General features: G+C 37.3%; 1 protein-coding gene across 2 annotated transcripts in view; it reads right to left on the bottom strand.

Moving 5' to 3' along the window:
* Window positions 1-1,577: 1,577 nt before the first annotated feature.
* sema3c (sema domain, immunoglobulin domain (Ig), short basic domain, secreted, (semaphorin) 3C) overlaps window positions 1,578-24,542 on the bottom strand; it is a 62,337-nt gene continuing 39,372 nt past the window's right edge. Inside the window, exons 5-18 of one of the 2 annotated variants that reach the window (XM_028449526.1) lie at window positions 23,111-23,230; window positions 22,098-22,188; window positions 17,645-17,764; window positions 16,365-16,507; window positions 16,172-16,286; window positions 15,290-15,359; window positions 13,172-13,316; window positions 12,855-13,077; window positions 10,214-10,302; window positions 8,669-8,710; window positions 8,350-8,507; window positions 7,027-7,094; window positions 5,634-5,764; window positions 1,578-3,988 (exon numbers count right to left, since the gene is read on the bottom strand). In XM_028449526.1, the coding sequence (XP_028305327.1) occupies window positions 3,569-3,988; window positions 5,634-5,764; window positions 7,027-7,094; window positions 8,350-8,507; window positions 8,669-8,710; window positions 10,214-10,302; window positions 12,855-13,077; window positions 13,172-13,316; window positions 15,290-15,359; window positions 16,172-16,286; window positions 16,365-16,507; window positions 17,645-17,764; window positions 22,098-22,188; window positions 23,111-23,230 (1,935 nt within the window). In that variant the 3' untranslated portion in view covers window positions 1,578-3,568. The remainder of the gene's footprint in view (window positions 3,989-5,633; window positions 5,765-7,026; window positions 7,095-8,349; window positions 8,508-8,668; window positions 8,711-10,213; window positions 10,303-12,854; window positions 13,078-13,171; window positions 13,317-15,289; window positions 15,360-16,171; window positions 16,287-16,364; window positions 16,508-17,644; window positions 17,765-22,097; window positions 22,189-23,110; window positions 23,231-24,542) is intronic. The other variant, XM_028449527.1, reaches the window with a different exon arrangement.

Here is a 24,542-nt window from a genome sequence, read left to right as displayed (position 1 = left end):
GATGGTAACGGCATGAAAAGGAAAAGTGCTGTTTGTGGACTGGGCGAAGAAACTGCAACATCACATTTTATATATTTTTTCGTTACTTTTTAATTTTTTTTGTTTTATTTATCATCTACTCACCCTGAAAACACAGATTGTTTATTACAACGGGTTTGACAAAGATATTTAATTGTACAAAGTGTTTCTTCCCAAAGTGCGAGTGTGACATTGTGTGAAAACTTAATGGCGCGCCCATACGGTAGATCTTAAACACTTTTGTGTCGGCAATCATAGTAACGCACATGCAACTAGGAAGTATTTGCATTAGGTCGAACTGTCCAGTTTTACAAAAACCTGTTTGTAAACTTGTGCACTTACTTTCTATTGCATTTAATCTAAATACAAATAAATAGTAAACACCAAACAAAATCATCACAATTCCCGTTTGGGAGGAAATAAGACGTTGCCAGGTTGGGTTTAGACTGTCCAAAGGAGGCGGTGTAGGTGACTTTTTGGTGGATTTTTGACACTTCTTGGCTAGAATTAGCAGCTCTAGCAGCACAGAGGCCTTCATGGGTGAGATACTTCAAACAAGCAGCGACACATTTGTGAATGGAAAAGGTAAATAAGCAGGAGAAAGAAGCATCTCATTCATGGATTTATTAAATAGTTTATTTAGCGCTCTGTTGGTCAGTTTAAAGGCTCTCACATGCTAACGTTAGCAGCAAAGGCTACAACATCTTATGGAAACGACCACCCAATGAGGTTTGCAAAGGGGCGGAATATTTGTATTGAAATTTAGGATTGGGAATTTTGGGAATATTCAAAAATGTAAAAGATTAATTGAAATTATTAATTGGAATTAAGCAGACATTGGTAGTATTTATAACAAACTGATGCTGATATTTTAGATTATGTTAAAATATATTTTTTCAACTATATTTAAATTCCCTGTGAAGGGCCAACTTCTGTTTTCCCATTAATTCCCATGGAAAGTTACCAACTTGAATTTTTCAACCCCATTAAAATTGTTTTGTTTTTTTTATTGTATGATTTTGAATGATGCCAATATTTAAGTTGGGATATGAAGCAGTTATTTAAAATTACTCCCAATTTCGAGTTAACTCTAATAAATAACTCCCATGAAAAGTTTCTAATTTTGAATATTCCTGTAGACATTTATTTGCGTTCCCACCAAACTCAGCATTCCCAATTCTTCATTTGGGATCTTAGTAAATCAGACCCTTGCATTCCTTTGTGTTCTTAACATGTTTATAAATCCCAGATCAGTTTGTGTGTTTTTATGGTCATTTTATGTTTTTTGTTGTTTTGTGTAATATTTTTGCTGTTTGGCGTATTTTTCCATCATTTTGTGCGTCTTTGATGTGATTTTGTGTATTTTCCTGTTATTTTGTTGTTATTTTGTTGTTTCTTTGTGCGTATTTTACTCATTTTGTGTATGTTTGTTTTTTAAGTCATGTTGTGTATTTTCCTGTTATTTTGGGTTTTCTTTGGAGTGATTTTGTTTGTTGTCATTTTGTATTTTTGTTATCATTTTGTTAAATAATTTCTCTCATTATATTTTATTGTTGTTGTTTTATGGAATCACTGTTTTTTTCTTGTCCTATGTGTTGATGGAGTAATTTTGTATGTTTTTTTTATGTGACTTTGTGCATACATCTTGGGGGTCACACACAATTGGAGCCCACGTCAGCAGTAGACTAACATTAGCTGATATCAACTCCATGCTGAGTTTTAAGTCTTTTACCGTCTATCCGCGACTTGCAGATACAGTCTGTGGTTACGGGGTGAGACATCTTCAAACTATTTACAATAGAAATATTAAATTAAAAGAAAAGAAAAAGCACATTAGCCATCATCTGTACACATGTAGGAGCAGTTTTCTACATTCACTACGTTGGGGGAAGTGAGTGCGTTCACATTCGTAGGCGGACGAACTCTGAACGCTAAAAACAAGTACGCAGAGAGGAATCGAGTTATGTTTCCACACAGTTACACTAATTAAAGTCTAGTCCTGGCAAACTGCCATGCTTCAGCGCCGAGAACAAAAAAGGAGACGGTGGATCACAGCGAGACTCAAAGTGTCGTGTAGCGTTTCTGTAACAAACAGCCAGAGTTTGCTTTCCTTTGTAGTTCCACCTCTGTCATGTTTTCTACTGGTGTTCCTCGCCATCGCTCGTCTGTGGGTAAACTTACAGAATGTGTATGACTCAATGTGTCCAGGCATTCCCGCAGTGAGGCATCCATTTGTTTCCCTTTTCCCACCTAAACTACGTTCCCTTGTTTTCCATATGCGGGGCAGGTTAGTTCTACTCCGAGGTCACACTTTATTTGAATTTTTTTACATAAAGGCTGACATTACGCGGTCATTATTATTATCATTGTTATTATTATTATTATTACATGACACCTGTCATTAGCATGAATAAGGTGTGATGAAGGCTGTCTTTAAGTGTCGTTTGCTAAATTATGACACCTTTGGAGCTATGTTGGCATTTTTTGGGTTGGGTTAGGTAGGTATATAACCCCTTCTCCCTCCCTACAAGAGTAAATTAATATAATGAAATGAAAAAAAAAAAAAAAAAAATACCTTCAATGAAACCGGTAAAAGTAAAAAAAAAAAAAAAAAAAATGATGGAAAGAGGGTTTGTAAAAAAAAAATTAAAAAGCACTTATAATTAGAATATGATTACATAAAAAAATGTCACGTTTTCCTTTTCAATACATCTGTGTTCAGTTAAACAAAGGCAGAGTCTTATTTTGATGGAGGGTTAGGGGTTAGGGTAACAAAGTTTTAGGGCTAGAGTAATGAAGGGTTAGGGTTCTAAAGAGTTAGGGTAATGTAGGGTTAGGGTAACGTAGGTTTAGAGGTTAAGGTAATGTCGGGTTAGGGTAATGATGGGTTAGGGGCTAGGGTAACGTAGGGTTAGGATAACGTAGGGTTTAGGTAACGAAGGGTTAAGGTAATTATGGGTTAGGGGCTAGGGTAACAAAGAGTTAGGGTAACAAAGGGTTAAGGTAATAAAGGGCTAGGGTAACAAGGAGTTAGGGTAACATAGGGTTAGGGTAACGCAGGGTTTAGGTAACTAAGGGTTAGGGTAATGATGGGTTAGGGGCTTGGGTAACAAAGGGTTAGGGTAATGATGGGTTAGGGTAATGTAGGGTTAAGGTAACGAAGGGTTAGGATAATGTAGAGTTAGGGTTAGGGCAACAAAATATTAGGGTAATGAAGGCTTAGGGTAACAAAGGGTTAGGGTAATGAAGGGTTAGGGTAATGAAAGGTTAGGGTTAGGGAAACAAACAACACTTACTGTAATGACAGCCTTCATGGCACCTTATTCATGCTAATGACTGGTGTCATATCAATAAAAGTTTAATGTCAGCCTTTATGTATAAGTAAAATGTTACCTACTCTGGTGTTTCATCTATGTGAGGAAGCTGAGTTTCGTCATGTGACCACAGTTCATTAGTCTCAGTCATGTCTCAGTCTATATCCACAGCTTGACGGTTGAGGTCAGGGTGTGTGTATTGGAGTACGGGGGTCAGGGGGTGGGGGTCGTGTGTGTCAGTCCTGTGGGAGGCGATGGCGTCGGTTGCGGCTCTTCCTTCGGTCCAGCAGAGGCTTCAGCTTGGCCAGGTCCCCCCTCAGGGGCCCGGGGGGCGGGCCCTGCCTCTGCTGCAGCTGCTTCTGTTGCAGCTGCTTCCGGTCCTTGCAGTACTGCTGCACGGCCATGCTCTCTGCGGGGCTGAAGGCCTCCAGCAGCACCTTAGGGTGCAGCGATCCGGCCCAGGCCCAGGGCGACTGCTGCTTGTCGCTGAGCAGACTCAGCATGGCCTCGCTCAGAACCCGTAGCTGGATCTTAGCCACGGTGCGTTTGAAGCTGTTCTCCGTGGTGAGGCAGTAGTACATGCCTTGGTCGGACGGCTGAAGGGAGCGGATGAGGAGGCCGTGGTCCGTGGAGATGACGCGCTCGCTGAGTTTCACCTGCAGAACATTTACACGCAACATTTAACCACGGGAAAGTGAAAAAACAATCCTAAAGACTGGGAAGAGCAGGTTTTTAAAAAACCCTTATCATTCATGTTTTAAAACATGTTTGTCCATTCATCAACAGGAAGTTATCTGGCATCTGACTGGGATCAGGGATGCCAGATTGGACAATTTTCCATTATTTTTGTGGTTTCTAACGAAAAATATTTTTTTGTCCATTCAGTAAAAATAAAATGAACAGGTAGTCAACAGGTGATTAACAGGTAATAAGTGGTTAACAAGTAGTTAACAGATGGTTAACAGGTGTTTAACGGGTAGTAAACAGATGGTTAACAGGTGTTTAATGAGTAGTAAACAGATGGTTAACAGGTGTTTAACAGGTAATAAACAGGTGGTTAACAGGTGTTTAACGGGTAGTAAACAGATGGTTAACAGGTGTTTAATGAGTAGTAAACAGATGGTTAACAGGTGTTTAACAGGTAATAAACAGATGGTTAACAGGTGTTTAATGAGTAGTAAACAGATGGTTAACAGGTGTTTAACAGGTAATAAACAGGTGGTTAACAGGTGTTTAATGAGTAGTAAACAGGTGGTTAACAGGTGTTTAACGGGTAGTAAACAGATGGTTAACAGGTGTTTAATGAGTAGTAAACAGGTGGTTAACAGGTGTTTAACGGGTAGTAAACAGATGGTTAACAGGTGTTTAATGAGTAGTAAACAGGTGTTTAACAGGTAGTAAACAGGTAATAAACAGGTGGTTAACGAGTGGTTTAACAGATGGTTGATTGGTGGTTAAAACAGAGTACAGAAGGTTAACAGGTAATTAAAAGGTGCTCAACAGCTGTTAACAAATGATGAAAAACAACTATGAGCATCATGATAGAATAAATGATTGTATATAATTGTAAAGAAACAACATTTAGTCTCTCCTGGTGTGGGACCAAGACTGACCTTTGTATTTTGTCTTTTTTTTGTATGTATTTTCTTGTTGTTTGTATGTTATTTTAATATTCAGTATATTTTTCTCTTATTTTGTGCATTTTTGTTGTCGTTTTTTGTGTTGCTGGTATTATTTGAATTCTCTCTAGGTGTGTGTGTGTTTTTGGTGTCGTTGGGTTGTTTCTTACTTTGCTTTGTAAGTTTGTTATTTTTGTGCATTTTGTAGTGATCTTGTGTATTTTTTTGTCATTTAGTGTGTCTTTGCTGTCATTTAGTGTATTTTGTTGTTGCTTCTCTGTTCTTTTTTTATTCAGTATATATTTCTCTTATTTTATGTGTTTTTGTTGTCGTTTTGTGAGTTGCTGGTAATATTTAGTATGCTAATCATCTTAAACTAAAAATGTATATTATTATACCCCATATTTTTAATGCTTTTATTTGTTAATTTTCCACTCTCTCTCTCTCAAGTACCCCCTGTAGTGCCATCGCGTACCCCTATTTGAGAAACACAGCTTTAAACCACTGGTGTACGTGGTGTGTATGTCAGCAGAATCTCCTGTCACTGTTTAACACGACGCTCACATTTTGCACGTGGAGCTCATTGGATTTTAATCGGTTTGATGACGCATTCACTTATCAGCTGATATTACAGCTATGACATTGACCTTTGACCCCTGTGACGTGTCAGTGTCACACCGACCTCCTTCCGCCTGTCGTTGTCCCTCTGGATCAGCCAGCGAATCGACGCCTGCGGCGCTTTGGGGAGACACTCCAGGAACGTGGTGTTGTTTCTCACGCCATATTGTGTCATCTCAGCCGCGTTCCTGTAGGCTGACACGCACACGCACACACACACGCACGCACGCACACACACACGCACGCACGCACGCACGCACGCGCGCGCGCGCGCGCGCACACACACACACACACACACACACACACACACACACACACACACACACACCGTCAGACGTCACTCACTGACAGACACAAAGCCCACAGATGCTCTCTGATCCGTTTCCAGTGTCGACAGCGTCACATGACTAAGCCCCACACCTGCCACACAACCACAAGCCCCGCCCACACGCCTCAGCCTCTTCAGCTCGTTACTTCAGCTTCCTGTAAATGGTTCATCACTCAGGATTGTGACTAATTAGCAGTAAGAGCCATATATCCCAGAATTTAGGAACAATCTGGAGATTGAAACAATCTGGGGAGAAAATTCCCTCATTTAATATTCCCTCGCTTCATTCCCTCTTTTCATTCCTTCATTTTTCATTCCGTCATTTAATTCCCTCTTTTCATTCCTGTGCAGTGGCTCACAGACACACACTAACGTCTGTTGGTTCAGACTTTGCCAGAATCTTCATCGCTCAAGTTTTCAAGTTGCAAAGAATATTTTGTGTGTGAAAAGACAAAGTACATATTGCTATTGTTTTTAGTATTATCTTTACTATTGACGTTACATTATTACTGTTATTATATTTATTATCACTAATCTTATGTATTATTAGCAATATCAGTGTTATTGTTAAAGTTATTTTTGTTATAATTATTATTTGCATTAACATTGATGTCATCAATTATTAGTATTATTGTTATTATTAATGTTTTCGTTTTTTTATCATGGTTCTTATGGTCATCTGCATTATTAACGCTATCATCATTATTATTATTTCTATTATCATTATCAATAATAACATTATTTCTTTGTCACTATGTTATAACTTGTTATTATCATTTTTAATATTGTTATCTTCATTATTGCTGTTGCTTTTATCATCAATGACATTGTCTTTATTATTGTTGTTCCATTATTATTATTAATATATTTATCATCACGATTGTTATTTTTTATTATTATTATTATTATTATTAGCATTATTATCAATGTTATCAATTGAATTATCATCGATATCTATTTATTATATATGGTTATTATAGTTTTATCATTATCAATATTGCTGTAAATATTTCTTTAAAAATGTTAATAGTGTAAATGATTTGTGTCGACATGCACTTATTTTGCCAGATCGTATATATCTAGAGAATGAGCTTTTATTTTGAAGCAGCTTCTTTGGAGCTTTGTTCACCTTTCAGGTTGAAGCCTCTGCACTGTGTGAGTGGATTCCCGTGCATGACATCCTGTCGTCGACTTCTCCTGGAACACAAACGTGAATCATTCCAGAATCTAAAACACAATCATAACAACTTTTAGTTTCAGTCTCGGGGGGAAGTCGCTGCCAAGACGCTCTGAGGAAAATATGAGCCTGTTTTTTTTGGGGGGGGGGTTAATCCTGCAGGGGTCCATGACAACTGGAAGAGTCCAGCTTCTACACAGCTGACACATCTCACACATATTTCCTGCAGAAAAAAACCAAAAAGAAACACACACGGGCAAACTAAAGTTGACCCTGAGGTGTCGCTAGTAACCTGCACGTCTGTGTTATGTCTGCGCACAGAGGTGAAGACGTGGATAATGATCAGAGTGTTTGGGCCTCACACGTGGACAACGTTCTGTTAATGCTCATCATCACAGCCACCGTAGACGCTGATTCCGATTGTGTTTCGAGGCCTGAGCATAGCGCTGGGCGGTATGACTAAAAATATATATCACAAATTCACGTTATATGACGGTCATTTTTTTTTTTTCATGCATAATCAGGTGTTCACAGCATTTTCTACTGGTTGAGAGAGGATTTACTGCAGTAGATTGACTTAGGATGGTCCATTTTACTGTCATGATGGCACTAGTTGAGCAGCAGCACTGACAGACTCACACAGGCAGGTCATTCTCAGTTAAAACCACAGCAGTCAGTGCGCACAGGAGAGAAAACTAAACTAAAGGATTCATCTGTTTACACCAGTATCATTCAATACAAATCCCAACGCTGGTATCGACACTATCAATATTCTTTGATCGATCCGCACAGCTGTAGTGAGCACCCACCAGCAAAAATCAGCGCCCCTGGTTACACCCTTACTAAGAAGTCAAACCCATTTCCTTTGTGAAGCTATTCTTGGTTCTCCCTCGTGTTGTGAATTTATGTTTTTATCAGAAGCTACGAGGCTTTGTTTTAAAATGCAATAAAAAAAAAAATCAAAAAAACTTCTTGCCCACGAGTCACAAGATGTTTGAGGCTTTAGAATGACCATTTATGAATGAAATGCATGTGAAATAAAAGGAAAAGTGAAGCATTTCTCAGTAATTCTTTAGTGTGAAATGAAAAACAATGAGAAATATCCCTCCAGACAGTCGAACTTGTTTGTACAATATCACACAGTCACTGTTCAGCATAAGTTCATGAGAAAGACCCCAATCTGTCCTGGTACCAGCTGTCATGGAGCATCCCTGACATTAAACACATCTGGCACAGACCTAAGCATGAACTTCACACCTGGAATCCGTTACGTACCTTTTCCCACTCGGGTAGAAGCGGGAGCAGCTCAGGCCGTCCCAGGCGCAGTACGGGTCTCTGGCGAGGCAGCAGTCGGCGCATGCCGAGCCGTAAGCCTGACAGCGATGTAGGGAGACCTGAGAGACCCCAAACTCTGAGCTGGCGTACAGCTGTTGCTGCAAAGCAAACAGGTCAAAGGTCAGCGGCTGTGTTTGTTTTCAGAAGTGCTCGACTGACGGGGAAATGAGGCAATTACGCCGTATTGCTTCTTTCCCTTTGGGAAATTCTGGGAGTTTCATTCTCAAAAGATGAAGAACCCACAGGCAGGAAGACTTACTTTTTTGGAGGAAATCCTCAGGTTTGTAACAGGAACTTGATTCTGGAAAAGAAACACAACAAAATCAGCTGCATGACTCCATTTAAACTCTAAAATATAATATTAATGGTGTCATAATGCCACCTTTTTCCTAAAATATTCTGTGCATTTCTTTCAGTGGCAGTACAGTGATCGTGTTTCATTTTTAGTCTTGCTGTATTATCACAAATTGTAAATGTGCGTTATGGTAAAGTGTGTACAGCAACGGCAACTTTTATTACAGCAGGGCCACAAAACACTGATTTATGTTTATATATGTTCTTGTCATTTTTGGGGGTTGTTTTTATTAATGTTCTGTGTGTTTTCATTGTTTTGTGTCTCTTTTGAGGGTTTTTGTGTATTTTTGTTGTCATTTTCTAAATTTTTATCTAATTTTCTGTGTTTTTGTCCTGGTATTTATTCAATGTTTTTGAGTCATGTTAACTTCTTTTTCAACCATTAGTTGACGATGGTGCAATATGTATGTACAATATGTTTACAAATTGTTTCTAAGTGTTTATTAAAGAAGATTTTTTTAATGCTTAAATTATCTCAATGAGGCTTATATTTATAACGACCGCATCCATCATCTCGATGTTGTGTTGAAGAAATTAGAAGATTTCTTTCAAAAAACAAAAAACAAAAACAATTGAGGATTTCAATTGTTTTTGAAATCCTCAAACACGCTCCTTTGTCAGTGACTGGTAGATTTAACCCCGTTTTACAATTTTTTTTGTCCGTCATAGCTGATGAATTTCTGCTCATATTCTTCATTTTGCACCTATTCGAGACATATGGTCATTCCTAGTGTTAATACTGTGAGTCATGGTGAAATATATTGACGTTTATAATGATTAATACAATCTGAAAGCAAATATTCTCCATTTTTTGCTCACATCAAAGAGAGAAACCACACGTCTGAAAGCATGCTGGGAAAGCTGCGCTCCAGCTGTTGGAATAGAAAAACCCTAACCACATTTTTATCAAGTTTTACTTCAAATAATGGTGTATGGAAGAAATATTTAATCAAATTATGGTCATTTTACTTGAGTTCATTATAATCTAAGAGCTAAAGTAGTCATTTATCCACCCTCTGATCCTTTTGTACAGCGTGCTACTCTATGCAGACGATGCTCAGCTTTACCTCCATTGCAATCTGAGCCTTTATAAAGATGGCTTCCCACAATATGGATTTAAACTGTCTTTAAGTACAATATATCTTTAGTATATCAACAGATTTATGTCTCACAGAAGAGCAGCGTTAATCATGTCATTGCAGTGAAGCTCTTGCTTCCAGATGTGTCGGCAGATCAAAGGACGACTCTGCTTGGTCGCATTTTGAGCATTTGGAGCAAAGATGAAACAAACATGTGGCAAAGTTCATTTGGTGAAAAATCCAGACAGTTCCAGTGCTGGCGTGTTTCATCTCACTCATCTGGACCCAATGCCACCCTGCTTTAGTCTGCCTGCTCGTGGCCCTTTTCTCTACGCAGGAGGAAAGATAGAAGAGAAGAGAGAGAATCACACCTTAAACACTTCCAGCTCCTCCAGGATCAGGTCTTCATGCAGGGTCTGATTGCTCGGCAGCACGATCACCTTCTGGATCGTACCTTTGTCTGAAAGCGTCAGAAAAATAGACGTGTGAAACACAGATGGAAACACAGCGAAGAAAACTCTTGATGCATGAAAAAATACAATCCTGAACTGTTTTTCTTTTTCTTTTGGGAGAATAAAGGGGCCCATCCATAAAGTCAGCAAAATGATGGTTCTATATATCTGTGATTTATTTATTCATCTGAATAATATCCACAGGAAGTTTATTATTATTTGCACCATGGTATATAGTCATCTTAAAGATGTAAATCCTTGTTTAAATCACAAATAAAATTGGTTAAAAGTGACCAAAAATGGTGGAAAAGGTGTTGAAATGAGATTTTAAAAAGCACAGAAATTGGTTAAAAGTTGCAAAATAAAGTGGGCAAAATGTACTGAAAAAGTGGTGAAAGGAGTTCAAACAATATTTAAACAATTAGTTTAAACTGGTAAATAATGGTCAAGACAAATTGTGAATGTGTCTAAATTGCTAAAAAAAAAGAAGCATGAAATATGGTGAAAAAAGGTTAAAAGTGACAATCATGGGTCAACATATGTGACATTAGGTGGGATATTATATTATATATATAATTATAATACACTCACTGTACATAAATTATTGTAAATATGTGTTGTGTTATTGTTCTGTCCTTATAATTTATATATTCTAGAATGTCGTGTTTTTGTGTTTGTAAATGTTTTGGGCAGAGAGAATAGTAGTAATATATTAGTAAAAAATATAAATATTTTTATATAGCTTTTAACATAGGGAACAAATAGGCCTATGGACCTGAAAGACATGTCAACTTTAGGCATATTTTAAAATCATATTGTTACCAGTCTTGATGTATGTATAATGTATTATTTGTTGGCGTAATGAGAATGTTTCTTGATGTACCGTTTTATGTAATGTTTCTGAATAATTTTAACTGTCTTTAAATTGTTCTGTTCTTATACTGTATGTACTACAATCTTTTTTTTTATGGACCAAAATGGGTCCTGGCCCCAAGGTTTAGAACCCCTGGCACAAGGAACTGTAGCAGGAGTGAGAAAGGGAAACTCAGTAGTTGACAGAGGAAAAACCAAAATGCAACAGTGTCTCCATCAATAAGGCTGTTGTTGAATAATCAAACATTTCAGGAGCTGATATTGTGAGAATGAGCAGGAATCATAGGCAGGGGAAGGAGAGGAGGGAGATTCTCACCATGCATTTTTAAAAACGAACTAAGTGACAAACACAATAAACCATGGGGCTATAAAACACATTACTTCACAATCTTAATGTCATCAAATCCAAAGTCTGCTGTAGAGCGTCTTATCTTTGTTTATGAGCAGCTTGTGGAGATATTTGCTGCCATTCTGTAATGTCTGTGATTTTAATGCAAAGTGCAAACTCACCTCTTATCACTTTATCTGATAACCACACTGTTTTACAAGCTTTGGCCTATGAAACACTCAGAGCTTACACAACACTTTATTTTACTGTCTTTATCAACGAAGGCACGGGCTCCTCTACAGGTGTGCTGTGGTATCCGGGACAAATATTGCTGTCTGCAGTTAAAGGGGATGTCTCTGCAGGGCCACAAAAATGTGATTGTATCTGTTCTGAGGGTCACATTATTAACGTTCATGTCAGGGTTAAGAATAATAACCAATCAGAGCATTAATACAGGAAAGAACCAAGGATGTTGTTGACATTTTGTGTGTTTTGTTTTGTATTTTTGTTGTCATCTTTCTTTTTTTTTTTTTCCCCATTCATTTTTGTTGTTAATTTCTAAATTTTTATTTTATTTTGTTGTCGTTTTGTGTATTACTGGTTTTTTTTCTGAATTGTTCTGTTATTTTAGTGTATTTTCTAGTGAACCTGTGTGTTTTTGGAGTACCTTTGTTCTCATTTTGTGTATTTTTGCTATGGTTTTATATTTTATGTTGTCTGTTTTTGGAGTGATTTTGTGTGTTTACTACGTTTGGGGCGTGTTGGGGTAATTTTGTTGTTATTTTGTGTATTTATACCATGGTTTTGTTTATTCTTCTGTCATTTTTGTGTGTTTTTGGAGTAATTTTGTGTATTTTTGCTATGATTGTGTGTATTTTTCTGTCATGTTGTGTGTTTTTGGAGTCAAGTCTAATAGTTTAAGGTGTGTTTTTGGAGTCACTATTCTGTCATTTTGTATATTTGTGCTCTGGTTTTGTGTATTTTTATTTCATGTGTGTTCTTTGAGTAATTTTGTGCATTTAGCTAGTTTGGATGTGTTTTTGGAGTAATTTTATGTATTTTTGTTATGGTTGTGTGTATTCTTTTGTCATGTTGTGTGTTTTTTTAATAATTTTGTGTGTGTTCCTGGCATTTTATTTTGAAAAACTGACACTTTTGCACACATTATTCCCTTGCTTAACAGTACTAATGAAGAACTAACATGAACTAATCTAATAAAAACCCTGAAATCAGTCTATCCTGGTGTTCCTCAGGGCTTTGTTCTTGGTCACGTACATTTTTGGCCCCTTTGGTTAATATTGTGCTAAATTTTGCTCATTAATATAGAAAACCAAGCCGTACTTCCTGTAAGGTTCCTACCTGTGCCGAGGAAGAGAACCTGGTAGTTTCCATCGGCCGCCATGACCTGGTCCACGGCTACGGACGTGTACTTGTAGTCAGCGTTAGTGCGCACCACCAGGGGTCTCCTGCCCATCGGGTAGATGGGGTTGAACATGACGGGATGGTTGCGAATGAAGGTCACCACATCGTCCGGGAACTCTTTGGTCGTGTGAATGTCGGGTGTGAAGGCTCCGCCGGGGCACTGGTCAAACAGAGTGAATTCTTTACCTCAGCACTAGTTAAAAGACTGATAATATCTTATTAATTTAATCAATGTCTTATGAACAGAGACTCACAGTTCCTGGTCTCGGGTACGGGATGCGGCCCTGGAAAGCCACCCACTGGAAGTTGGGGCCGTCCCTGTGAGCGAAGGGCCCATTGAACACAGTGAGGATGTCCGCCATGTTGTACACGCACACCGCCGAGCCTTTGAACACCGAGCTGAGGATATAAGATGATAACAGTGTTTGAAAAGGGGAAACTTCAGACCCAAGCCTCTTTGGGATGTTCTGTGAGTCGCTTTCTCTCACTTCCAAAAGACATCAGGCACATTTCGCACTCGATGCCGTTAAAAACGGTGGAGACCTAAAGTCGAGTCATCAAAAGATCTTGGCCGTCATTTATCAACCTTGCATGATGAAAACGGGTGCAAATTTGAGTTCACATTTGGTCGTACAACAGGACCAACATGTGATTCATAAAACATTTATCCCAATCCCATACAAATGATCAGGTGTTGATAAATTTGGCGGCTGAATTTGACAGTCATTAACTTGTTATGCCTTCCTGTTTTAGAGGCCCAGTCCACTGAGGTCGAACAACAAAATACGTTTTTCAAAGATGAAAATTAGCATCCTCACATCTGAGGTGGAGCAAAACAAAGATATGCTTTTTGAACGTGTGAAAATTGAACTTAAAAAAACTTATTTGAACGCTCTGTGGAAGAGAATCAGCTACCGAAAAGGTGACGTCTGCCCCCCTGTGTGCGCTGAGAACAACTTCACACCAGAGATCCTGGAGACACACATGAAAATATGATGTCTATATCGGCATCAGTTGTACGCACGCTTTAGGCGTTAAATGTCACATTAAAATAAATGAACAATCAAAACCCATAAAACAAGCTCAGACCTGACGTGAGATCTGATTGTAGCGTACACTCATGTTTCACCGTTTGGCTTGGAGGAGTTTCCTAAAGTCTGAACACATTCAGATGAAGTCATCGTTCATGCAGACATAGGAATGTTTTACACTGCCTTAAATAAAAGAGAGCGTCCTGTCAGTTCCTCCTCTTGTTGTCAAGATAGTGACAAAGCAACAGAACGCGGACAGTGGAATTTACTATAAATCAAGCGGAACAAATTCGAAAAAAAGGCTCCATGTTACCGACACACTTGAACACATTTTCTATTCAACTACAATATCTTACAGTAACATTTTAAACTAAAAAAAAAATAAATAAATAAAAAAATCAGTCTTTTTTTATCTCCAAATTCATGCTAATCCATTTGATTTTCTAATGCATATGAATTTAATTTATTAAAATTTTTTTTTTTTATTAAATTACATTTAATTTAATCAAATTACAGTAACTGAAATTCAACAAAGTAGTTTATCTTTTAATTTTTTTTCTTGGATTTCATGCCAATCTAATTAGTGAATTTTCAAGTTTGATTTATTTTGAGCTAATTTTAATAAAATAGATTTAACATATCTTTATCAAATTTTTTTTAAACCAAATTACATTAAATTAAACTTTAAGTAGTTTTATTTATAATTTCATGCTATAGCATATTTTTAGAAATTATTTCATTTTTTAAATTAAATAAAATGTGTTGTAAATGAAATGAATTGCATTTAAACAATCTTTTCCTAATTTCATGTTTCAATTTCAATTTTTTATTAATAGCATACATTTTTCTTTTTATTCATTTAAATAATCAAATGTATTTACTTTATAATACTGTAATTAAACTAGATATAAAAAAATAGTTTAATAGTTATTAAATTAGTTCAAAAGGAATGAAGCCTATAAATAATAAAAAAAAATCAATTAAAACTAAAAAATATAAACTACTTGTTTTAAATTATTTTAAATCAATTTAATAAATGTATGTCATTTGCAGTCTATCTGAATTAAATAAAGTACTATATGTGGTTATGAAGGTTACATTTTACATTATTATTTGTGTACTAAAAACATATCCATCATCTGTCTGATTTAATATGAATCCTTTGTTTCACTGTGTGTCTAACAACAGCTGCTGTACATCTGCTCTGACGCTTGTCTGAAGATCTTATCGTTAACGCTGATGGAGACGTCAGAACGTGACACATGATGACGTGTGCAACTCTTCCTCCTCCTCCTCCTCCTCTTCTTCAGCCAAGGAGATTATCTGAAGGAAAACACTCACCTGGTGGATGTGAAGACTCCAAACACCAGCAGACTTTTGGGCTGATCCACGTCCAGCAGAAACACACTTTCTGCACACGCACACGCACACACACACGCACACGCACACGCACACACACACACACACAGAGATTCAATGGATTCCAAATAATAAAAAAAGGAAATCAACGAATAGATAGATAGATAGATAACCAGACAGACAGACAGATAGATAGACAGATAGATAGATAGATAGATAGACGGATAGATGAATAATTAGATAGGGATGGTTAGATGGATGAATGGATGGATGAATAGATAGATTAATATGGATAGATAGATGAATAGATAGATGGATGGATGATAGATGGACAAATAGATAGATACTGTAGATAGATAAATATACAGATGGATGGATGAATGAATGGATAGATAGATAGATAGATAGATAGATAAATAGATAGACAGATGGATGGATGAATGAATAGATTGGGATGATAGATGGATGGACAAATAGATAGATAGATAGATAGATAGATAGATAGATAGATAGACAGATTAATAAATAGATAGGGATGATAGATGGATGGATGAATAGATGATATATAGATAGACATTAATTCCCCCCGGTATGTCTAAAATCCTTTATGAATAAAGGTGGATTGGTTCAATAAAAAAATACAGTAATAGTTTAACATCCTTTAGTTTTTCTGCCCATAGCTTGACCTGTAGTTTGTACTTTGTGCAGTTATTTCTGGTATTTGTATTTTTTGGTGTTTTTATCATTTTTTCATATATTGTATTCTACTTTTTACGTCTTCAGGTATAGTTCTTACTTCTCCCCACGTCTCTGATTGCTTGAATATTAATGTAGTAGATTGAGAAGTTCATTTGTTTCCCTCACCCAGTTCGTCAAAGTACGTTTCCGTGCCGTCTTCCTCCAGAACCGAACACACCATCCGAGCTTTCAGAAAGGTGGCCCACTTGTTGACCAGGCTCCTCTGTCCTCCAATGTCATTCTGCAAGAAAATCAACTTAAACACGATGGGACTCGTCACGCTGGACTGGTGGAGTTCAGCACTGATGGAGACACTTACTGGACACACTCTGGCAACCATGGTGTGGATGTTTTTAGTGTTTCCGTTGTTATCCATCAGCCTCTCACGGAGGAAGAAGTAGAGTTTGGTGTCATTGGGGTCCGTGCCGTCTGGGATGAGGTGGGCGTCGATGAAAATTGGCTCTGTGTAACATTAAAAAAGGTTTGATTACTCTATGATGTAGAAATGAAGATAAAACAGCAACATGAGTGTGTAAGTAAGGCTGAATCTGATCCTAGAACCAAAGAAAACAACTATCCAACCTTGTGTTTCTGTAGAACCGTTAAACAATGTGAATTATTCCAAAAAAAAAGCAATATCTTCCAAAAGCACAATCGAGTCATCCTAACGTTACATCACAAATCCAACAGTATTACACGCAAGCCCCTGAAATCCATGCAAAGCAGTGTTTCAGTGAAGAATCTGTTGTTTTAAGTGCAGACACACACTTGTTTTTAAAATAGATCAGAGTGTTTTATGTGTGTGTAGACTTTATATTTGGTAGAGCTTTTGAAGAAGTGCAGTATATGCATGTGTACATTTTTCAATTTCAATTATGTCTTCAATTACCCATGTTCAATTACAACTCAATTAAAATGATGGTGACCAGCATTTTTTCCAATAACAACTAAAAATACACTTATTATGGTAATTTTCCACTGAAAATCAATTATTATTTTCGTTCTCAATTATGAAAGTTCAATTACAAATAAGTTATATTTCCTCTTGTGTTAGCTTTCTGTTAGCATCTCTGATAATAACGCATCGGATTGTCTTAAGTCAGATGTAAAATACACTAAACAATATGATCTATTATCCAATTTGTTTTCATCTCTTGGTTTCCTTGCTAGGCTTCTTTATCCATTAAAATATTGGTATTAATATTTTTGGTTTGGGTGTCTGAGCCTATTTTCTGGATGTTTTTTTTTTAATTTTAAAATGATCCTCAAGAGAACTGACAAGTAGTGATAAAACTTGACCTGAAACACGTTTTATAATCACTAACTACATACTGTATGTGTGTAAGCCATGGAATTGTAACATGGTTCCACAGTTTTGCGTTTAATTAAATGAAATGCAATTAACAATTTCTACATTATTTCCATGCTAATTACAATTAAACAGTCAAATATCTGAACTCAAATACAATTTATTTATTATGAAACAGCAACAAATTATAATTACAAGTATAATTATGTCATAATTGTAATTCAATATTAATTACGCGATTACAATTACGCTTGACCCCAACCCTGGTGTGTGTGTGTGCGCACGCTCACCGCTAAGCCACTTGGAGTTGTGCTGGTCCGTCCTCACGGCGTTCCTCCTGGTCAGGCTCCTGAAGATGGCAGCATCCGTCCCCATGAAGTCAATGTACATGCCAGAGAAGAGCTCCTGATCTGCACACACAGCACCACAACACACTCACTAACAGCACAATAACTCAGAAACACACATTTAAACATTCATACTATGATAAACTTTACTTTTCTACATTACGCTGTCATTACTAATGAATACGGTGTCATAAAGGCTGTCATTGGGTGTTGTTTGCTAAATTATGACACTTTTGGAGCTATGTTGGCATTGTTTGGGTTAGGTTGAGGGATCCAGTTAAGTTGGGTTAGAGTAGGGAACTAGAGGTGGGGCATGAGTAACAGGAAATCTTTACTATAAAATAAACCTTCTATTCTGTTTAGTGTTCTCTTAAGTATATCCTCAAAAACCAAATTAAAACCTAAAAGAAAAACATTTTAAAGAAAGTAAAAGGTTAGACACCCTAAACTATTGAATTCAAAAAGGGCTCCAGGTACGGCGATGTGCCTTGGCTGCCAGAAACCCGTGTTAAACGCGTTAAAAGCACACTTCAAGAATTCATAAAGGAAACATACAAAAAGGGGCATAAAACCAACTCATAAAATAATTAAGAATTCAAAATGTTTATTTAAATGTTTTAATAAATTTTCAATTGCTAAGTAGAGAGGGGCGTTAGGGTTAGGGCCAGGGGATTGAAAGGTTAGGGTTAGGGGAGGGGGTTCTAGTTAGGGTTAGGGGTTAGGGCTAGAGTAGGGATGGGTTAGGGGTTAGGTTAACAAAGGATTAGGGGTTAGGGAAACAAATAGTTAGGGGTTAGGGAGGGGGTTAGAGTTAGGGAAACAATGGGTTAGGGGTTAAGGTAACAAACTACACTTAATGACAGCTTCCATATCACCTTATTTATGCTAATGACAGATCTCATGTCATAATAATGACAGCGTAATGTCAGCCTTATGTATAAAAGTTTGGCTTGTTGACTGGAAACTCAGTCCAAACCCATCAATAAGAATCCAATCAGTTACTGATGTTCCACTCCATCCAGTAAGCCTCACTCCATAAATATTGCACATCTTTTCAAAAGTACTTCCCCAAATCAGCTGGATGATGATAAAATCAACACGGGATGGAACTTATCACCCTGATTCACGAGGACAGAACACAGATAGCTCCTAAAGAAGGACTCTAGTCATCTTCATGCCTTTGACCTCCAGTATGTGCACTTGAACACTCCCCCACCCTCCCTTGCCCCTCCCCTGGGGGCATCTGTGAAAGTGCTTGGCAAAGGTGCTGCTGACGTTGGGGATGCTAAGGTGTCAGAAAGCAGAGCCGAGGGTGCAAACATGTGGCCTGCAGCCGTGTGAAAAAGCAACTCGATGAGACATCAAAGAAACGAGATTCAAGGAAAGGCAAACCTGAAGGATGCGTCAACGTTTCTGTTTGATGTGCCAGAAGTTACACAGAAATAAGTGTTTGTGGATTCGTCACGCCAGACATATGTACGGTATGTGAGATGTAATGTAAGGTATCATGTGGTGGCAGCATGCCAGTTTTAATGAAACTGTGCCAGTGCAGCGTAATCTGATACATATAAACAGCAGCATCTGCTTCTATATGAAGGATGTTGTTGGATGAAAGCATTTGTAACCTATAGCCTTGGCTTTTATTGTGAAAGGTAAAAACTGACACAGGTTTCTTGTTTACTGTGTAACAACCTCAAAGAGCAAATGCAGGAGGGCAAAATTCAACAAATCTATTCTAAACTTGAGCTGAACCTGATGCTAAAGACAAAGGCTGTGTTTAAAATGTCACACTATACTCTACAAACTTGTTTAGCAAAAAATGTGAGAAGTTTTAAACGCCAGAATGACCTTGGATTAGGGAAAGCCGATGAAACTGGATCAAAAAAAACAAAAAGGGGCCGATGCTGAGATGGCACAAAAAGTACACTGAAGTATACTTCCAAGTTTCCAAAGATGCATTTCGAACCTACGACAAAAACCTGAAGCACCCTGAGGCTAAATATCTCAGTTGATTCTCCATCTTTGAAAGTTCTAAAATTATATTAAGTTAGAAAGTGACCAAGTAGAATATCAACATGTGCTCATTTAATCCATAACACTTGTGTGTACTGTTTTGGAGACCCTCCATTGTGCTACTGACAAAACTTCCGGTTAACTTCAAAAACAAGAGCCCTATTTACAAAAGCAATAAAAAACTAATAGAAAACAAGAAGAGATGCTTTTGTTTTGAAAAGGAGATGTTTCATTTTTCAGCTCCAAGCCAGTTCCAAGACCATTTTACATTCTGCTTGCAATGCATCATGGGGCGGTTGAGTATGACTAGTGTGCCCACCGTGCATACTTAAAAAATGTCCCGATATAGTATACGTCCTCGTATTTATTGCATACTCAATCTTTCCATCCTATCTAATGTGATCGCACTACATACTTATTTTAACGTCAAACTTAGTATGATATTTCAAACAGCCCAGGTCACTCTGCCCACGGTAGTGGCCTTCCTATCCTTCTCTCAAACAGTTACACAAATCAAAACCTTTACTACCAATGCTATGAACATCATCCTAATCAGTGAATCAGTCATGTTTTATTCCTCTGAAAATCAAAGGTACTCTTCACCTGTTATGCTTGCCCTGCGATAATAGAACGTTCGCTTTCATGTCGAGTGTAAACGAGGCCCAAACTGCACAAGCTGCCTGCCCTTTACCTAAAAATGTATTTTTATCCCGTACTTCACTTTTGTCTCTACACTGTGTGAAAAAACCCAGAGTGATGCATCCTGGGAGGTGACAGGACAAAAGAGCAATAGGCAAACTATTATAAAAAAACATTTCATTATAATAAGGCCCAGAGTTGTGGTCAGGGTTAGGTGGTGTAGGATTAAGTAAGTGACTAAAGGTATGAGAAGGGTCATGATTAGGGTTGGAGATCTAACATGTTGTTGTCTATACCTTGCTGATCATCTCTGGCAGGTTCAACAGGTCTAGACTGAACTCTAACTTGTAAAAAAAAGTGTTACAGAAACCTACACCAGAGTCCAAAGCTGCGGTAGCAGAAACGACACCATCCAAGAACCAAGATTAATGACATGGTTTGGCCAAAGCAGGGAAATAGCATCGTGAGACAGAGTAAAAGGCAATTGGGCAGCAGTAGCAATCTTTGGCCATGGCCTTATGACCATGGGCATGAAAAGGGTTCAGTAAGTGGGTATGATTAGGGTTAGAGGTTAGAACTTCAGAGAAACACACATTTTGTCCTGTTCTTAAATGTATATAACAAAACATTTGTTTAATGTATTACCAATAAACAAAATATGTGCACCATTTTACAAGAAAAAAACACAATAAACGAACTTTTAGAACGATTTTATACCTTCTGAGATAAACTATGGAGAAACATAGTAGTGCTTTGAACAAGTACGTTTACAAGTTGCATTTAGGCTTTCTGTGAAGGAATTCTGTCGTGACCGTGTCTGATTTCAGACCTAACTTTGGCTTTGAGCCCATTAGCTTAGCCCATTAGTTTAGCCCTCAGATCCCTCTCGTTGCAGCTTGGCTGGAAGTGGTCCTCACATACCCCAAGTATGCATCCCGTACCGATATTAAGGAGCCAACGTTTGGATAACTCTGATGTAGTGTCATTATTTGACTTAAAGATGCAAAATAAATGTTTCTGTGGGGTTTTCTCTTGTTGTTGTTATAGCAACCATTGGATTTACACTTGGCCATTATTCAGAAACTGTGTAGACCAACGGAACACTGGAAATAAATCAATGAAAGAGCGTCATATCCTGTCCCTTCATGGCGACTCTCCATAGTGCCCGAAGGTATAAAATCATTCTAAAAAGTCCTTATGTGTTTTTTATAAAAAGATGGACATATTTTGTTTACTGGTAATAAGATTATGGATTTTGTCCTTTGGGGTTTTGTCAGGTCTTCATATTGTGCATTGCCTTTGGGTCTCAGTTCAAAACTGAGTGGTGACTCATTGTAATCAATTATAATCTCTTTTCTTCATCAGATCCTCTTTGATCGTATTCTAACAATAAACTTGATCTGAATTTCTGCGTTTTCCCTCGATGCTTTCCGACTACCGTGTCTGGATGAGGGAACGGATTCCTTCCTCCGTTCCCAAATTCCTCTGATCAAGGTCAATCAATAACCAAGCAAAGCAAAGTATTTTTAAACTCTATGACTAACTGGATGCTCGTCATCACGCCGGCCATCCGTTACTAATGGCCCGAGTGCTGCACAGACAACTCCCAACAATGCCCAGTCCACCCACTCACAGTCTGGTTCTAATGTGCACGGCCACTGGGACTGAAGCAATGCCTCAAACGTTCAGTGGATTTACATTCCGTTGCTCACAAAGTAACGAGGCATCGGAGGCGAGAACCTACTGAGCATGACGGAGACTGTGTTCACTCTCGGGTTGAAGGAGCAGCGTCCTTTTCCTGACTCGCTCTTTGAGTCGATGTGAAAAACTTGTTCCTGTCACAAAGAGAAAGAAGAAGAGGGAGACATTTTTGGATTTCATTGACCCGTTTTGTGGGCTTTGCTACAATAACACAACATGTCCCACAATGCACCCCTGCACACGTTACTGCCCCACTTTCTGTTTCTGATCGTCAACACATGGTGGTGGTGTTAGAAATTATCCAGAGAGGTTTGAATAAAAAGCCTTGGGACGTTCACAACATGGTTATAATTAAACTTCTGATGAGGACATATTAAATATGATCCTTGTAGTACAAACACTATTTAAAGATTAATTGAGTCATCAAAAGTGATTTAATCTTATTTTTTTACCTAAACTATAATTTCTTATTCCGTAATATACGTACATCAGGTGTGTTCAGTTCACTAGAAGAGTTTGTTCAAAGAAAAATAAATTGTAATCAATTGTTATTATCTCAGTCCTTCCAAATTCTTGAAATTTGTATTTGTAAGAAGAACTCTCAGGTTTTAAAAAATAAATAAATAAATGAAAAAAAAAAAAAAAAATAATAATAATAATCCCACAGCATTCCTGCAAATTTTGTTGCAATTTTTTAAAAATTTGGTGTTTTTAAACTGTACTTGGCGAATAAATCAGATTCTTATTCTGAAATTCAAGGAATTTTTTTTTTTTGCTCAACAATCAGGATATTTTGTGTCAGTGAATTATATTTTTTATTTTTATTTTTTTACTCCTACCTGCATAAAAATAAACAGACAAACATAGATTTTTCTGATCTGTAATGTTTGGGATTAAAAATGCAAAGTGGTTGGACATCAAGTTATAATAATATATAGTAATAATAAAATGACTATTATTTTAGTTCTGTTATTTGTTCAGTAGTGAAAGCTAATGTACAAAGGGTTTCTTCTCATCAGGATTTTTTAAATGACAGCATGTTGATTGGACACCAACCTGTGGTCGGCGGCCCCTGTTGATGTACGCACAGACGGGACTGTAGGCTCCACTGCCGCACATGAACAGGTGAGTTCTGTTGAACGGCTGCACCACTCGGATGAAGTTCCCACAGCCGTGCTGTCGAAGGAAAAATACACACGGAGGGCGTTCAAAATAAATGCTGTTTTAGTTACTTTTGGGCGGAACTTTCTCACTGGTCAATAGGGGGCAGTAGGTGACACAATAACGAAATAATGTCAACAAACCTGTGCAGCTATAGATTACTAGACTGAGCATCACTTTCAGATGGTATGCCAAATAATTATTAGACAATTGTGAAAGCTGTAAGTCTGCTTTGAAAAGGAATAACTCATTTTGTTACACATGCACCAGCAATGGGGGCCACATGTGGCCCTCAGTGTCCTAAAGACTGCAAAAAAAACACACAACATGTCAGAAAATACACAGAGAAAACAAAAAATCATGTAATTACTCCAAAAACTTACATAAAAAAAATACTAAGAAAACGACAATAATATCACACTTCGTCATTTCTATAAAAATAAACAGGAAAATATACAGGAAAACCAAATGCACTGAAAAAACACATACAACACACATAAAATAAAATAAAAAATACAAACAACAAACAAATACAAAAAAAACACATGTACACACAAAATGACAATAAACAATATGCAAAATGACTCCAAAAACACAGAAATGACACAAAAACTCAAAATACTTAAAAAAACTCCATAAAAAACAGAATTACAGAAAAATTTCAAAATTGACTCTAAAAATTCACAGAATCACAACAAAAACAACTCACTTTGCTAAACATGCACTAGCATTAGCTAACTTCACTTTTTAAGCAGTTCATGAAAAACATAAAACATCCCCTCACACGAATTATAAATTATAACACAAAAGGAAAATGTTATTAGAATAAAACTATCCTTAACCATGATAAATTAAAGTCAACAAAGGGCAAATCTAAACATTAGTAACAGCTAATGCTAGCTTCGCTACTACACCAGAGAAGCAAACATTAGCATAATATTGCCACATACTGTAATTACCACAAAAACATGCTAAAATTTTTAAACAATGCTACATCCATGGGTAAAACATTAAAGTGCACAGAAAAACTATCAACATGGTAAAAAGAGTTTTACCGATTAGCCAAATAAGCTAATCATGTTTTGACTCAGAGGTAAAGTTGTTGGATTTTTAGTTCTGAGGTTTTTCTTGTAACTTTTATAAGTAGAAAAATCAATAAACATTGTTCTTATTATAAGACAAGTGTCAAACTCAAGGCCCAGGGGCCAAAACCGGCCCTTTAGTGCATCCAATTCGGCCTGCAGGAGAAAGTAAAACTGACGTAACTATTGTGAATTATTGTCTCAAACATTGCCCCGTAATAGACAGCTGTATTAAGATTACAGCA

This window comes from Gouania willdenowi, chromosome 6, assembly GCF_900634775.1.
Source record: "Gouania willdenowi chromosome 6, fGouWil2.1, whole genome shotgun sequence".
Classification (NCBI taxonomy): domain Eukaryota; kingdom Metazoa; phylum Chordata; class Actinopteri; order Blenniiformes; family Gobiesocidae; genus Gouania; species Gouania willdenowi.
This window is presented reverse-complemented; position numbering and strand designations above follow the sequence as displayed.